General features: G+C 33.5%; 2 protein-coding genes and 1 pseudogene across 8 annotated transcripts; 1 reads left to right on the plus strand and 2 right to left on the minus strand.

Annotated features, from left to right (window-relative positions):
* The first annotated feature begins 847 nt into the window (after positions 1–847).
* Positions 848–12655, plus strand: LOC137814641 (TatD related DNase). 7 transcript variants are annotated; one of them, XM_068617470.2, is made up of 12 exons: positions 848–1000; positions 1099–1119; positions 1188–1288; positions 1591–1648; positions 1739–1782; positions 1851–1931; positions 2159–2229; positions 2348–2458; positions 2838–2920; positions 3316–3532; positions 3811–3894; positions 12088–12655. In XM_068617470.2, exons 1-12 carry the CDS (start codon positions 979–981, stop codon positions 12152–12154), a joined length of 960 nt encoding a protein of 319 aa, XP_068473571.1. In that variant the 5' UTR covers positions 848–978; the 3' UTR covers positions 12155–12655. The 7 variants fall into 7 exon arrangements, with proteins under 7 accessions (XP_068473571.1, XP_090161068.1, XP_090161065.1 ...); XM_090304942.1 differs by having other exon boundaries at positions 882–1000; positions 1851–1950; positions 2344–2458; XM_090304939.1 differs by having other exon boundaries at positions 882–1000; positions 2344–2458.
* On the minus strand, positions 6310–7336 carry LOC150029677 (uncharacterized; annotated as a pseudogene).
* An 837-nt stretch (positions 12656–13492) lies between the features above and the next one.
* Positions 13493–16859, minus strand: CP33 (chloroplast RNA-binding protein 33). The gene is made up of 4 exons (XM_068617472.2): positions 16318–16859; positions 16080–16181; positions 13951–14259; positions 13493–13843 (listed from the first exon to the last, which is right to left on the minus strand). The coding sequence occupies exons 1-4, from the start codon at positions 16729–16731 to the stop codon at positions 13715–13717; spliced, it is 954 nt and encodes a 317-aa protein (XP_068473573.1). The 5' UTR covers positions 16732–16859; the 3' UTR covers positions 13493–13714.
* Between the last annotated feature and the right edge of the window lie 698 nt (positions 16860–17557).

Genomic DNA, 17557 nt, shown 5'->3' on the forward strand with positions numbered 1-17557 from the left:
TCCTAACTTTAACGTGAACATTATCACACACTCCGATCCCAAAACTACCAATGGAAGAAGAGAAAAAACTTGAAGAAGAAGAGAGACTCAAACCGGAGAAGAAAAAAAAAGATTGTTTAATCAATTCATATTTTTTACATATGTTATTTTTTTTTTTTCATTTTTGACTCATCCAATTTTTTTATGCATGTATGTTAAATTTCTATCACCATGAAAATTGAGAAAAAGGAAAATACGGATAAACAGGCTCAAGGTTGCGACTATGTTTCCACTAGTAAAAATAAATTACATATAAAAAAGACTAATTTGATGTACCATATTTAAATTAAAATAATATCATAAAGTAATTAATAGTAAAAATACTATAAAATTGTATATATTAATTTAAATTACCATTATTTCTTTTAGAAATATTTAACAAATGTATTGTATAGACTTTAAAATTGATTGAACAAATAAACATCCTGTCTAAACAAATAATTATATATTAATTGTAATAAAAAAATGTAACAATTTTTTAATATAAATAATTTAACTTTCACTATAAAAAAAATCATTAAATAAAAACTGATTTAATCTAATAAACTTATTTTAAATTGTCACTTATATATATATATAAATGTATTAATGGTAGAAAAAAAAGTAATGTATGTAATGATTCAACATATATAAAAAGAAAAAAAATGTTGGGTTAGAGGATAAAAAAAGTTTAAGTTAGTAAAGGAGTCTTAGTTAACTAATAGGATTGGCAAATTTTTATAAATCCACAATATAAATTTACTTTCCAAAAAGAAATTGAAAAAAAGGGGTGATGTTTATAAATAAAATATATTTCAAAATTCAATGAGAAATTATTATTATAAAGTGATAGAATGGAAATTGGGCACAGCGTATAAAATGGCAAACCAGCAGACCCAATTATGAACGAAGTTGTAGCCCACTTGCTCCTCACTGTTGAGCGAGGCAACCCAATCAGCCATGGCAGGCATTCGAATGATAGGTAAGTAACACGCTTCCTCACGTTGCTTTCGATTCAGATTCTATTGTAAGTCAAATGAACTAACCATTTCTTTTCTCTCCAACGAATACAAAATGCAGATATAGCCGTCAATTTAACCGGTGAGGCATTCAATCAAACATTTTCTGTTCGTCATTCGTCTTTCTCTATCTAATTCAAAAAACTGCAGATGGCATGTTCAAGGGAATCTACCACGGCAAGCAATGTCACGTCTCCGATATTGCAACCGTTTTGAACAGGGCTTGGGCTGCTGGAGTCACCCGAATTATTGTAATGTGCCCTATTTCTCAACCAACCTTTCATATCTGTAATGTCAAGTTTTATTACTAATGTTAGTTTTGCTTTAATCATTAATTGAGGAAATTAAGTGAAATTCTGAGTTATGAAATTGAAAGTTGAAGAAGATATTACATGTTTCAATTGGGACAACGAGGGATGCTTCGGGTATTTAAATTTTAAACCTGTTGATTGGACAAAGGCCTTTTGGACACCAGTTTGATAACATACAATATGAACTGTGTTCTATGTGTGAATGGTCTGTGTTTAGTTAGGACTTGCTTTTTGTGTCGCAGGTAACTGGTGGGTCCCTTGAAGAATCAAGGGAAGCGCTTGCAATTGCAGAAACAGATGGTTTGTCTTCTTAACATTGCTTTCTCTTGATGGCTTTCTAGTGCAGAATGTGAATTTTCACTAATTTGATTATTTATTGATCAATTATAGGAAGACTTTTCTGCACCGTTGGTGTGCATCCAACACGATGCAAGGTTGTTTTTCTCCTTTAGGAACTCTTCTATGGAAGTGTTTGTAACTATGACTTAGTGTATTGGTTCAGGAATTTGAGGAGAGTGGAGATCCAGAAAAGCATTTTCAAGCTCTTTTGTCCTTGGCTAAAGACGGAATTCAGAAAGGAAAGGTATGGTTATACACTTGTGGTAAGACAACTTTCAAACATCTCCAAATTTTAACTAAATATTTCAGATCTACATAGTTGAGTTCCATCTCATTTGTAAACATGCTCACTAAACATTGTCATTGTGTATGTTGTTCTCATATAGTTGCAGAACTTGTGTTCTAGTTCAGAAACTACCCAATTATTTAGAAATAACTGTTATATTATTCTTACTTTTCTTCATATGCAAGGTGGTTGCTATTGGAGAATGTGGATTGGACTATGACAGGCTTCATTTTTGCCCAGCAGAGACTCAAAAGAAGTATGCATTCTCACCATAGTCTCGATTAGATATGTCATATTCCTTTTCTCTTTTATTTTTTTTATATATATTAAAATCATCAACAAATCACACGTTTTTTTTTATCTGTGAAAGCAAGGTATTTCGAGAAACAATTTGAATTAGCATATATCACAAAACTGCCTATGTTTTTGCACATGCGAGAAGCTGCTGCAGATTTCTGTGAAATAGTAGAGAAAAATAAGGACAGGTGCGATTGCTGAATCTTACTGTTTTGAAATTGATAATGTTGTAATCATGCTGCTTTAATTTATCCCATGGTTAGCTTATCATTCTATTTATATTGGGAAGATGAATTTAATTGTGAGATTTGACATTTTCATTGCCATCCTAGGCTATAAACGGTTTAAGATCCTTATAGACAAAGTGCAACATTGAGGCCTTTGACAACACATGATACAAATATTATTTGCAAAAATAAATAAATAACATTGAGTTTTTTTATGTCATTTACCCTTATTTTTTAGGTTAATATACATGAGCGCACATGTTTTATTCTATTGCTTGTATTTTATAAGATAATCAATTCAAGATGTAAATTGTACTAACAGTTTCTACTTGCACATCAGGTTCACTGCTGGAGTCACCCATTCCTTTACTGGTAGTATGGATGATAGCATTAAGCTTCTCTCATTTGATAAAATGTACATAGGTAAATCCACCTTTTCAAGCTTTATTATGTATTTTGAACAATTTGAAGTCACCTTGATATGTCTGATTTTAGGCTTTGTCTTTCCAAAGATAGGATTTTATTGTTCTAATGGCAATTTTGTTGAGATAAAAAGATGAATATATCTTGAGAAAGATTTCACATCGTTGGTTCCGATGTTTGGATACTAAAAAAGGAAAAAGGAAACACAACAATAAACATATAATTGATGTGTTCAATATGTAATGGCTAATTATGTGTTTCGGTATAGGACATTGGTGTGTTTGACTTTCCTTGTTAAAACTTAAATAAAATTTCTGTTTCAGATATTGGATTGTGGTGATTGAATACTAGAATTCCAATTAAATCTCACCAATATTACCTTGTTTCTGTGTCAGGCATAAATGGGTGCTCTCTGAAGACAACTGAGAATCTTGATGTTGTTAAGGGTATACCTATTGAGAGAATGATGATCGAGACAGACTCACCATACTGTGAAATCAAGAATACTCATGCAGGAATTGGTTTTGTTAAATCTACATGGCCTTCTAAGAAGAAAGAGAAGTATGATCAAGAGTGCATTGTTAAAGGCCGCAATGAACCTTGTTTAGTTAAGTAAGTGGGATGGTTTTGTTTGAGCTGGCCTGTGACAACTTACTAGTTTATTAACTGCTTCTATATGGCTTTGGTACCATCGCCACAAGGAATATCTTCTAGTCAATGTAACTGTAGTTAGGAAATGAATATTCAAGTTTGCTAAAATTGAAAACCTCAGCATGATTTGCTAGTTTTTCCTTTTTGTTACTTTATAAGACTTTCCTATACTGACTAAATGAATTTAACTTTATGCATAGAATTATACGTCTTCAAATAATCATGATTGCAATTTCCAGGCAAGTTCTTGAAGTTGTTGCTGGCTGTAAAGGCATCAATGACGTGGCTAACCTCAGCAGAACATTATACCATAACACTTGCAGGTAACATAGCCTGTCTCTACACTTGTGTCTACTACTGATGGAATTAAAAACTTGTGCAATTACTAATCTTTGATCATGGGAGATACAACAGTATCAGATATGAGTCATACCCAATACACCAATATGTATAGGATAAGATATGTATGGTATACATTTTGAAAATAATCAAATTACGATATACTTCTTAACATTGGTAAATATAAAATAAAAATTGTAAATAATTGTCTTCCAAAAATCCAAACAAAAACATACTTCTTATACATTACCAAATATAAACTAGAAGTTACAAGTAATTTCTTAATTCCTAGAAATAGGAAGAGTATCGATTTTATTTTCTCTTTGAGCATCATCTGGAATTAGGATGACTTCTATAACTGTTTCTCGATAAATATAATTTGAGAGCAATTTTGGAAATATAACTTTATTGTATGAAAATAATATGAAATAAATTTAACTACTATTCTTAATCAGTGAAAGTAATTAATTTTGCTCATAATTGAGTTCGGAAGTACTATTGTTATAAGTAATTAGATAATTACTTTAAGTTATCTATTAACTTTTGCTCGACTTATAGGTATTGTAGTGATGAGTGGCTCCGAATAGAATTTCCCCATGATGATGAAGAGATTTTATTGTAAAGAGAGACAAGGGTTTGAAAAAGTTGTTCACAACTGTTTGTGGATAGAAAAAATGTTGTAGTTGAATATAATGATTCCTCGTAGAAAGAAAATAATATGCTTCTTTTAAGTCAAATGAAGATAGGTGGACATTAGATTCTAAATCTTAATGGGTGATGCATGGTTCTTTTGCTCCCCTCCTTAAAATGTTTGCTTTAGGGCCTTTTATGCACAACCTAATTTCTCATATTGTGAAAGGAGTTTTGGAACCCATTCAATCATCGAAGATAAACAAGTTGAATCATAAGAGCACTTGGTTTTTGTGCATACTAATTTTGTCTTGAAAAAAGAAGAATGCATGTATAAGGGAATACACTCTCTAAAATACACTCTTATACATTTATAAGGTGTGGGGGCATTGGTGGAGATGCATGACATAGCTATGATGGTGTTGAAATTCTTGAAGAGTCTTCATTGTCTCTTGATGAATCAAAATAGAAGTGATCTTATTTACTCACGTTTCTCAAGGAGGGGATGAAATTAATGCTATTCCTATTTCTATGGAATAAGAAATTAATAATTCACTAACAACTTGTATTTTATATTTAGTTATGTCTAAGACGTAAGTTCTTTGTTTCACCAATATTACCTTTATTAGTGATGCAATTTCTTTTCGAAATTACTAGAATGGACCAAGGTTATCAGACTCAAGAGTTTACTCAGACTCGCGGGAGCCCTGTAAACCCGACATGTAAGAGTCTACTTCACATAAAAAAATTAACAAAAAAAATAATAATTCATGATACCAATTCCATAATATTGAAATAAACAAGTTCATACACCAACAAAATAACTGAAACAACACAAATGTTATCAAGTTGAAAAGTCTCATTCATATAATCCTCTAAGGAAATCATCTCCAAGATCTCCATCATCATCTTCATCACCATCTTAATCATCATCTTCATCACCATCTTAATCATCATCTTCATCACCATCAACACCATCATTAAAAACTATATTATCAAAATTTGCTGCATCTAGAATTAAATCATTTAAACTTGTTCCTCCAACTAAATCAACTTTCACACCATCATCTTCAACTTGAGTTTGCTCAACCTCAACAACATTATCTCATTCTTCAGTTATCCATTCATTATCTGACTCAATGTCTTCAAATGGGAGAGCAACAAATCTTCTAATTTGTTTGTTTCTCAACTTCGAGTTATACATTACATAAACCAAGTCATTCATTTTCTTCTGGTGCAAACAATTTCTTCTTTTTGTATGAACCTATAATTAAATATGAAATTTTTGTCAATATATAAATCAAATCAAGATAAACCTTAAATAACTTCAAGAACTTGAATTACCATTTCAAATGAGCTCCAATTACGCTCACATCCTGAAGAACTACAAGTTAAACTCAAAACTCGAATAACAAACCTCTTTAGTTTTGGAGTTCTATCCCCAAACATCACCCACCATTCTCTAGGTAACATACCTTTCCTACACACCTTTGCATTTTCCAAAGAAAATGTTCCTCTTGAATAGTGAAAATCAGTAAGTTGCAAATTGATTTTTGTCCATTCTGCAACGTCATTAACCAATCTTCTCATGCATATGTACAACCCCTCCTTCACCTCAGCATCATCATTTCTAAAGTTTGGTTGATAGTGTAATTGGGGGTTTAGGTAATAAGCAACTGCATGCAAAGGCCTATGAAGCTGATTATTCCACCTCTGATCAATGATTTTCCAAACAGGTTCATAACTACGTACCAATTATGTTATATTAGAAATAATTACACAAATAAATAAGTATTTTAAATTTAAAATTGAAGAAAGTTAGAAATGTTACCTTTTATTGATATTATTAAAGTTGTTTTTAATCTTCTCTTTGGTGCAATCCATCTCCTCATATATAAATCCCATTGCGGGTTTTACATATGAATCTACCAATCGAAAGACCACCATAAGAGGGACACAAATTTTAAGCATATAGTTACATTCTTCCAAAATCGACTATCTAATACCACATTTTGAACTTTTCTCCCTTCTAGTGAAGTTCCAAACTTGCTTGTTTTTCATTCTTCAGAGTTAAACATGGTCATCAATGATGTTTTCATTTCATACAAACATACTAGAGTGAAGTATGCTATGACAAATCTAGTCATTTCAGGCCTTATCAACTCCCTTCCATTTGTAAACTTTTTTAAAATGGTAATTAACATTGGTCTACCATAAATGTAGGTAGGGATCCTTCTTCCCTTCTTGATAGTAGTTTCATGGACCTTTAATTGCTTTTCAAAATCTTCAAAGATTAAATCAATACAATGGGCAGCACATGGAGTCCAATATAAGTGCACCCTTTTTTGAATCAACAGTCCTCCAACTGCCTTGAAATTTGCAGCATTATCAGTAACTATCTGCACTACATTTTCCTCACTAACAAATTCTACCACAACATCCAACATTTTAAATATTTTTTCTGCAGTTTCTGAGATGTCAGAGGTATCTAATGAATAGAGAAACGCAGTTCCTTTAGGACTGTTCACCAAAAAATTACAAAATGAACGTCTTTTCTTGTCTGTCCATCCATCAAACATAATGGTACAACCTGTTATCTTCCATTCATCCTTATACTCTTCAAGTTTTATATCAGTTTTGTCCACGACTTGTTTCAGAAGCTTCTCTCTAATACCATGATTTGTTGGAGGTTTATAGCTAACACCATATCTACCAATCATGTCACACATCTTTGCAAAAGCTAGATTTCTAATATCATTGAACGGGATGACACTTGTGTAGAAAAATTCAGCAATTTGTACATCAACTTTTTCTTTATCACCTCTCTTGTATATTTGATTCAGAGTAGCTTAAACACCATAAGGAGATGTAAATTTACTTTTAAACATCTTGCTAGTGATACTTTCACTATCTTCCTCACCATCAGTTTGTCCAAGACTATTGAACTCTCTTTTCTTTAGTGAGGTATCTTTAGCTTCTGAGACAACTTTCAACATTAAAACTTTGATTTCTTCTGGTACACACAAGGTTCAGAGTCATATCTTGTTCTGGCAAGATGATGTTTGAATCTGAAAATTCCTCCATTAAATATTTTGTAGCAGTAATTATATTTCACTTTTTTTGTGTTCCCTAAAGCATAAGTTCTATTCTTCCATCCAATATATGTTTTATTTCCTGCAACATTCTTACTTCTAGATGGTAGTGGAAATGCTGAATTTGAATCACTTCTAAATATCTTACAATGTGCCAAAAATAAAATAAAAAATCCAGTAGCCAAAATTTTAAAAATATCCAATCTGCCCTAAAATTAAAAAAATCCAATCTGCCCAAAAAACTAAAAAAAATTCAATTTGCCAAAAAATCTGCCATAAATCCAATCACCTAAAAAGCCCCAACCTAATTAAAAAAACCCTAACCCTAAATCAAATTACTTAAGTGCTTCACAAACGGTCAGCGACAAGGATGCGCGGTGCGACGAGGATGCGCAGTGAGGTGCGACGAGTGGAGCGGTGCAGTGCGACGAGTGGAGCGGTGCAGTGCGACGACAATGAAGAAGATGGCACTGTGAGCGTGAAAAATGGAACCACGCAAAGTTATCAAACTCTAGGGTTAACTCGTAAACCCTTACGAGTTTAAGAGTCAGGTGAAGGTTCGCGAGTCAACTCAGGAGTAAACTCATTTTTGACTAAATCCGAAGTTGACTCGGTCAAACTCGTGAGTTTATAGTCGAGTCATCGAGTTTTGTAAAAAGGGCCCGAAATGGTGCGTTCCCTTGTGATTATGTTAGAATTTTTAGGGTTTTACCTGGTTCCACTCTTCACGTTCACGATCTCATCTTCTTCACTGCCCTCATCGGTGTAGCATCTCGTCGCACTGCACCGCTGCTCGTCGAGTCGCACCACTGCTCGTCGCGATCCTTGTTGCACTGCGCGTCCTCGCTGTCGGTTAGGTACGTGCTGTTGCTATGGTGAATTTTTAGGGTTAGGACATATTGGGTTTAGGGTTAGGGTTTTTAAAATTAGGTTTTAGCTTTTAAAAATGGGTTGGGTTTTTTTTTGTTGATTGGGTTTAGGGCAGATTTTTGGGCAGATTGAAGTTTATTTAGTTCTTTGGACAAATTGGATTTTTTTTTAGTTGTAGGGCATATTGACTAATTGATTGTTTGTTTTTTAATTTTTGGCATATTGTAAGATGTTTGGAAGTGGTTTAAATTCACCATTTCCACTGCCACCTAGAAGTAAGAATGCTGCCGGAAATAGAACAAATATTGGATGGAAGCATGAAACTGATGCTTCAGGGAACGGAGAAAAAATGAAATGTAATTACTGCTCAAAAATATTTATTGGAGGAATTTTTAGATTCAAACATCATCTTGTCGGAACAAGATATGACTCTGAACCTTGTGTATCAGTACCGGAAGAAATCAAAGTTTTAATGTTGAAAGTTGTCTCAGAAGCTAAATATGTCTCCATTGAAGAAAAAAAAGTTCAATAGTCTTGGACAAACTGATAGTGAAGAATATAGTGAAAGTACCACTAGCAAGATGTTTAAAAGTAAATCTTCGTCTCTTGATGGTGTTCAAGCTACTCTAAATCAAATGTACAAAAGAGGTGATAAAGAAAAAGTTGATGCTCAAATTGCCGAATTTTTCTACACACGTGCCATCCCATTCAATGAATGTTATTAGAAATCTAGCTTTTGCAAAGATGTGTGACATGATTGGTAGATATGGTGTTGGCTATAAACCTCCAACATATCATGATATTAGAGAGAAGCTTATGAAACAAGCCGTAGACATAACTGATATATAACTTGAAGAGTATAAGGATGAATGAAAGAGAATAGGTTGTACCATTATGTCTGATGGATGGATAGACAAAAAAAGACGTTCAATTTGTAATTTTTTGGTGAACAGTCCTAAAGGAACTGTGTTTCTCTATTCATTAGATACCTTCGACATCTCAAAAACTGCAGAAAAAATATTTAAAATGTTGGATGATGCGGTAGAATTTGTTGGTGAGGAAAACATACTAGATAGTTACTGATAATGTTGCAAATTTCAATGCAAAAAAGGGAGTACTTATATTGGACTCCATGTGCTGCCCATTGTGTTGATTTAATATTTGAAGATTTTGAGAAGCAATTAAAGGTCCATGAAACTACTATTAAGAAGGATCACTACATACATTTATGGTAGAACAATGCTAATTACCATTTTGAAAAAGTTTACAAATGGAAGGGACTTGATAAGGCTTGGAATGACTAGATTTGCCCCAACATACTTGACTCTAGCTTGTTTTTATGAAATGAAAATATCATTGATGACCATGTTTAAAAGAATGTAAAACAATCAAGTTTGGAACTTCACAAGAAGGGAGAAAAGTTCAAAATGTGATATTAGATAGTCGATTTTGGAAGAATGTAAGTATATGCTTAAAAGTTGTTGCCCCTCTTATGGCGGTCCTTCGATTGGTAGATTCGGATGTAAAACTCGCAATGAGATTTATATATGAGGAGATGGATTGTGCCAAAGAGAAGATTAAAAACAACTTTAATAATATCAAGAAAAGGTAACATTTCTAAGTTTCTTCCTTTTTAAATTTAAATACTTATTTATTTGTGTAATTATTTCTAACATAACATAATTGGTACGTAGTTATGAACCTGTTTGGAAAATCATTGATCAGAGGTGGAATAATCAGCTTCATAAGCCTTTGCATGCAACTGCCTATTACCTAAACCCCCAATTACACTATCAACCAAACTTTATAAATGATGATGCCGAGGTGAAGGAGGGGCTGTACATGTGCATGAGAAGATTGTAGAAAGAAAAAAAAAATCAATTTGCAACTTATTGATTTTCATCATGCAAGAGGAATATTTTCTTTGGAAGATGCAAAACTGGGTAGGAAAGGTATGTTACCTGCAGTTTGGTGGGAGATGTTTGGGGATAGAACTCCAGAATTAAAGAGGTTTGTTATTCGAGTTTTGAGTTTAACTTGTAGTTCTTTAGGGTGTGAGCGTAATTGGAGCTCATTTGCCGGGCTCCCACGAGTCTGAGTAGACTCTCAAGTCTGATAACCTTGAAACCAGGTAAAGAAACCTTAAAATCTAATCTAATCACAATGGAACGCACTGTTTTGGGCCTTTTTTTTCGCAACTCATTGACTCGGTATTAAACTCACGAGTTTGACCGAGTTTACTCTCGAGTCGACTCGTCAACCTTCACCTGACCCTTAAACTCGTAAGGATATACAAGTTAATCCTAGAGTTTGATAACCTTAAAATGAACTCTATTTACCATTGTGGATAAGTTGTTGTGCCAAAGAGACACGACTTTATTCATAGAAAGGAAAGTTGTCATTATTAAACACGACTTGAGTTGGACCTGAAATTAAAAGCATAAATCATGTCTATGATTTTACGACTTTGGTTCAAAATTCTAGTTGTACCAAAATCATTATTGCTGAGTATGACTTTAATTAGGATGGTAAAGTTGTGAGCATGGAAGACAACTTTGGAGTTGTAATGCAATCAAAAGAAGTCATATTAATTGGACACAATTTTATTACAACGTAAAAATAACTAAGTTATGTGCATGGAGTAAATAACCGAAGTTCTGTGCATGGGTAACAATTTCATATCGGACTGAAATAGTCTCTACATTGCTTAGTATATATAGTGTATAACTTAGACACAGTAACACAACAAACACAAGACGAGTTGGCCACACTTCACATCAAAACCAAAATGCTTTATCCTGCACTGTTTCTGCTGGTAAAGCTGTCGCCACGTTCCTCGGCTCATCGGAGGGAGAGACTCCCACGGTTGCTCCCTCGCTCCCTACAGCGGCGAGAGTGTTCTTGGAGGTGCATAGTGTGGCGAGGGTGGCAGTGGACATTGAGCCGCTGTGGTGGAGCGAGCAGGTGGCGAACGTGACAAGCAAGCTGGTGCGGTACCGGAGAGACAAGATGGGGTGCCAGTTCGCCAACCTAAGCGACGAAAAGTACATATTTAATAATGATAAGGTGGGGCCAGAGTGAGTAAAATCTAGGAATCGATGATGTTTGTGGAAGGTTATTACGGCATTGACGTGGTGTCTTGTGGTTCGTCAACTGCAGATCACCCCATTCAACACGGAACTTTCAATCCAGAAGTCATGGAACTGGGAGAGAACTTCTGTTCAACCTGTTCAACCTAAATTTAACGCACGGCTTGAGTTATTTTTATCTTGTCCTGTAACACTCTCTTTTATTGCATTACAACATTAAAACTGTCTTTCCTGTTCACAACTTTATCATTTTAATTAAAGTTGTGCATAGAGTCGTGCCTCGCACTCACCACTTATTCGTAGTAATTTGATTAAGTATTTTGATTTCTCTCAATTCTAGTAGTTTTAAAAACATTACACCAGGATGTAAAAAGCCCCAAATTTACGTGTGACTCGTTATCATATGGGATGTCTCTATGTTTTTGTTCTATGCTTGTGCATGTGTTTATTTTCCTAATATGTATTCTTGGGCTCCAATAAAAATTTTGCTTTGCAGGATTTTTTTCCCTCATGACTTGGATTCTGCTGCTGATGCTCTACTAGCCGGCGGTAATTCTTCTTAAACAGACCTGCTAGTGACTTGTCCTTCGTATTTTTTGGGAGCTGTTCTGCAACCCAAATGTGCATTTTCTCGTGAAAGCTAACTGTCTTGAAATGCAACTGAGATTGTCAGTCCAGTCACTTTTGGGAAGTGACAAATCAGACTGATTCCCAGAGGTTGATGAGTGTATGACAAATTATTGCACTCTATTTTAATGAACTTATAATGTGAAGAAACTATGATACTAAACCAGAAGCCAATAGGATTCGATATGTCGTATGGTGGATATGTTTTGTTGGATGTCATGTCAAGAAGTAAATCAATGGAGGCTGATTGGTGATCATTCTGTAGTCTCCTAAGTGCTGCCTCCAAACATTTTTGTTGCTTTTCACTTTTTTCAAGTCAGTATGAGTTCAACTGCTCAAGCCCGGTGTAAGATGATGCAACAGTCACTGTATCACTCGTCATATCATGCTTTGTTCAAAAAATTATTGAAAATTAATATCACAAAACTTGTTGACAATGATGGACATCCCTATAAAAATGTGATATCAAGCAGACCTATCAGGAGGGAATGAATCGGTATCAGATTAAAAAGTTGTTTAAAACGAATTACATCATTTTTTACCAACTTTTTTATCGCACAATCTCAATGGATTTTGGTTTAATCGCAATCTAAAGTTTTAGGTTAGTCCATTTAACAAGATATTTTTAAATAAGTATTAAATGTTGTACTTTTATTATAACATATGTGTGTATTATAATTATGATTATAATTTATATATTAAATCATTATATCTAAAATAAAAATAATTTTGTCGATGTAACTTAAATTTCAAAGTACATATTTTATTTTTATTTTATTATTTATCTTTCTTTTAATTGTTTTTACTTTTAAAACAAGTCAATCTTGATTCAAATTTAGGACTATATCATATTTAAAATAACAGTCCATTCAGAATACGGGTGAAATCGACACAAGTTTATTAGGTAATTTGTTCAAACAGTTCCAATTGTCATCTTTAATATCAAGTATCACTTACGATTTCTTTTTCTTTTGGATTTTTATAATTGTTTTTCTACAATAATGGTTTGAATGTTTACCCTAAAATAGCTTATCGTTATGATATATAGAGCTGCCAAACATCTGGCCTATTCGGCAATTAATAATGGGTGCTATTAAAATTATGTACAAAATAATGACGATATAGAAATAATGAGTTGAATTAATCCCTTGCTTAAATGATTGCCTTTGACATGCTCTTAGCCAAGCTGCTTTCCCTACATAGCGAATTAGTGGCTCTTATGTATGTCGCCTTCGCTTCCATTTTATCATTATTTCACCCCTCAACAACAGGACTTAAAAAGAATTCACTTGAATAAATTATTAGTTTACCAAACTCTGAAAGCTAGACTTCCATAATTACAAACTGTATAATTAACATCGACCCTGTATAGATATGATCAATATTTGCTCAATAAAAAATAGATTTCACAACTTACTGATACCAAGTGAAACTTTTCAGGAAGAAGCCAAATAACGTGCATTTTGCGGGCAAAATTTTGATCGATTAAATTTTCCTTATGTTCTGGCACTTGAAACCAATTCCGAGCTTTCAGCATTGCTTCCTGCATTTTCCTCGATTACTGGAGGAGATGGTGGTGTCCTTGTTTCAGCTATATTCAACCGCAATGGGCGACCTTGCACTTCCTGAAAAAACACATCATTACATTCAGAAGGAATGTGGTTATATAGTTAGACTGATATCATAAGATGAACTTGAAATTACAAAACTGATGTACCAAAAATGTTCTTACCACACCATTCATAATGTCCAAGGCAGCTGCTGCAGATTCGGCAGTTGTAAAAGAAACAAACCCGAAACCTCGAGATCTTCCACTGTCCTTCTCATAGACGACCTTGGCACTCAATATGCCTGGCTGCTCAGCAAAAGCTTCTCTAAGACCCTGTGAGTTGACTCCCCAGCCAAGGTTTCCACAATAGATCTTGTAAGCGCTGTCTACAAAGCCTCTGTAGTTGTCCCTTATTTTTGCCCCCATTACCAATCTTTCCCCTCCTTTGGGTACCTCTGGGAAGTTTACCTTAGCAGTCCTACCACCAACTTGCTGCTCACCAAAAAAGTCATTAATTTTAGCATTGAGTTGATAATTTATATTAGAAAGCTCAGATGTGATCAAGGCTTTTAATAAGATAATTTGAAAGCCTGGTTGCGGCATTTGAGTATTGTTTTTTATAAGATATCTCCTACCGCACAAAACCAACCAAAATAAGAGAGATCTTTTGGAAGAACAAATTGTCATCCAAAATGATGATAAGGCAAGGAAAATAAATAAATAAATATATATATATATATATATATATATAAGGATAAGGATGGAAGACTTCTAGAAGGAGCTAATACCAACTCAGTAATTCTGTTACAAAAGGGACAACTCAACAATTCTGCTATTGCCCAGCAATATGGCAATTTTTTTTTTCTTTTATTTTCAGTGATGCATAGCATTGATGCAGTGCCTGTACATATGTCAAAACATCTGAACACATTTTTGCAGAGAGAAAAGTTCCTCATTCTCTGTTATTTTTTTAAATCCCTTTATCTTTATTTTCTGTTATGGTATTAGGGCTCTTATGGTTACTTTCTTCATGGCTCAGTCATTGATCCCTCACAAGACCTCAGTTCTCCTTAACATGTTAATCCATCTGACAATCCTTCCTTCCTCCTTACCATGGTCCTTTCTCTTATTTTCTTCAATCCCTTTATCTTTCTCTCTCAGTTATCTTTTTTTCTGCTAAGATACTAAATTTTAACCAAGTTTTAACAATGCAGTAATTTATTCTGATTGCTTTGCCTCCTAGTTTTAACATCTACAAACTGATGGAACTTTCCAGTAACTTCCCTTTAACCGACGTTTTTTAATGTAACCTTATAGAAGCTGTGGCCTTGTTAGGATAAGTTTCTCATAAATACTCCTAGGAAAAGAAAATAGAAAAAAAAGTTCTCTATAAACTAAAATTAGTTTATGTATAAGTTAAAACTAAGTTACTGAGATATTAATGAGATAACTTCTACAACCTCTACAAATTAATTTATGTATATACTAATTTTATCCCAAAAATTATTTTATTTTCTTCTAATTTTTTTCTCTTACAAGTGGTTATGAAGAAATTTATTCACACATAGAATATATAAGTATTAGTGCCTCCATTTGGTATTGCTAACTATTACAAGAGAATAGTATTTATTTGGGGTCAATTTTGCTAAAATAGTATTTCATTTTGATAATTGCAACATTCAGTTTTGCCAAGACAATAGTATTTATTTGGAGGACAAAATTGAAATAGAAGGTATAATATTTCTTTGAAATGTGATAACATCAATCAATATGACCTTTTTAATGCTAAAACCACAATCAATATGAAATGGAGGAAGTAGTACAAATAATGCAACAAGAAAATAAAACCCTATGCAAACTGAATTTTTTCCATTTTTTAGGAATGGTGAATCATTTTCTCATGAATAATTTTCATTATATAAGGACTTCATCATCCTTTGATAACTCAGAAAATCAGAACAAACTCTAGGGAATGTCTATCACACTACTTTGATTAAAGACAGGAGGAAAAAACAAATTATTGGATTAGAAAAGCAGCTACTTCTGCTGGAAAGGAACACCTTGTCGTTATGATTATGAACACTGAGTAAATGAACCATAAAAGAGTTCTAATAATACAGTCTCTAACTCTCTTTGCAACATATTTTCACCTATTGATTGAAATTCAATTCGCTAGTTTGGGAATGAAACCTGCTAAATGGAGAATAAGACCTAAGCATGTGGTAGGACCTACATGAATTGGAGTCTGGATGGTGTATTACTAGCATCTTTCACAAACAAAATTGTATAGCAGGTAATGTACTGAGACTTACAGAGCCATCAAACATTCGAATTGCCTCTTTAGCATCCTCTACACTTTCCATTGTAACAAATGCAAATCCCCTGCTTCTACCCGTGACACGATCATACACAATCTAAAAAATTCAATCAAACAAAACAAGGTAAGAAACAGTATTAGCTTGCACCATAAATACCTCAAATTCATCAATCAAACAGAAAAACAAGCACAAAGGGTGAAAAGGTTTTGCAAAAATGGCAAAAGGAAGAAACCTCAACAGACGCCACGGTGCCAGCTTCTGCAAAGAGCTCTGCCAATTGGGAATTAGTAATTGAAAATGGCAAGTTTCCAATATAGAGCCTCCCAGCATCGTTATCGTAGTCTGAAACCTTTCGCTCTTCCTCTTGTTCTGTTTTTTCAGAGGTTTCTGCTACTGGCTCGTCTTGTCGGGACTCTGTTATGTCTTGACCCACTTCCAGCCCATCGAAGGTGGCGGAAGGTGGGGACAGCCGATGAAGTGGGAGAAATGAAAGACTGAAGCTTTGGGACTTGAGGTTAAGATTGAGTTGTTTTTGGAAAATGGGTCTCTGAAGGAAGTTGGAGGTGAGTGAAACGGAAGAGTGGGTGAGGGAAAGATTGTATATTCTGTTGCAGATAGAGGAGGAAAAAGAAGCTGCAGCAGCCATTTAGCGTGTGAGAGAGAAAGGGTTGCTGTTTCAGAATTGAGTATAGAATTGGAAGTGAAGTGACACCTATTGTTAATGCTGCAGAGTTTGGGTTTTCTTATTCACAACTTCGCAGGATAAGGTTTCTTTGCTTGGGAACACCTCCAAATGTTACTCTCACTTTTTCTTTTTTTCTTTTTTTACTCAAAGTTAAAATAAAGATTACTGTTTCCATTTTATATGGTTTTGTTATAGTGGAATATTCAATAATTTTATGAAATTAGTTTTAAGAATTGGTTCGGTATTTTTTTAAATGCAATATGTTAATACAGTTCAAGTTCTCTGCATCAATTAATTTTTATACTTACAACTGATAAAATATTTTTAGAATTTATTTATAATATAATTATTATAAAAATAGTAAAATTATGGAAACATTTAATTTCTAAGAAGTAGACCGTTGTTAATCTTAGTAGTTGGATGTAATGATTAAAAAAGGAATGAGATAATAAACATTATGATAATTAACTGGTAAATTAAAACAATAAATCATGAATAATTCAAACTGTCAAAGAAGTTGAGAGAGTAATTTGTTTGGCGGATGGGTAGGTAGGAGTGGTGATTTGGCATACTTTGAACTATTATGTACCCAAAATTAGAAAGTTAAATATTCCACCCAAATTTTCTTAAATTTAAATTATTATACGAAATGTCAAGTTCTCGAAATTCTAGCACGATTTCAGTTTAATTTTTAGAAAAATGTAAATGATTTTAATAATTTTTTTTAATTTTAAATAAATGAATTAGATTAATTCTATTTTAAATTTGATTAACTTTGTCCACATAA

The sequence above is a fragment of the Phaseolus vulgaris genome, chromosome 1, assembly GCF_051622355.1.
Source record: "Phaseolus vulgaris cultivar YP4 chromosome 1, ASM5162235v1, whole genome shotgun sequence".
NCBI lineage: Eukaryota > Viridiplantae > Streptophyta > Magnoliopsida > Fabales > Fabaceae > Phaseolus > Phaseolus vulgaris.

Excerpts from the sequence above, each read along its gene's own strand:
- LOC137814641 (XM_068617470.2), top strand. The coding sequence starts at position 979 with ATGGCAGGCATTCGAATGATAG. Across the intron at positions 1,001-1,098 it reads GGCAGGCATTCGAATGATAG|ATATAGCCGTCAATTTAACC; the intron begins GTAAGTAACACG and ends TACAAAATGCAG. Across the intron at positions 3,895-12,087 it reads TTATACCATAACACTTGCAG|GATTTTTTTCCCTCATGACT; the intron begins GTAACATAGCCT and ends TTTGCTTTGCAG.
- CP33 (XM_068617472.2), bottom strand. The coding sequence starts at position 16,731 with ATGGCTGCTGCAGCTTCTTTTTCCTCCTCTATCTGCAACAGAATATAC. Across the intron at positions 16,182-16,317 it reads GCACCGTGGCGTCTGTTGAG|ATTGTGTATGATCGTGTCAC; the intron begins GTTTCTTCCTTT and ends TGAATTTTTTAG. Across the intron at positions 14,260-16,079 it reads TTCGAATGTTTGATGGCTCT|CAAGTTGGTGGTAGGACTGC; the intron begins GTAAGTCTCAGT and ends TTTGGTGAGCAG.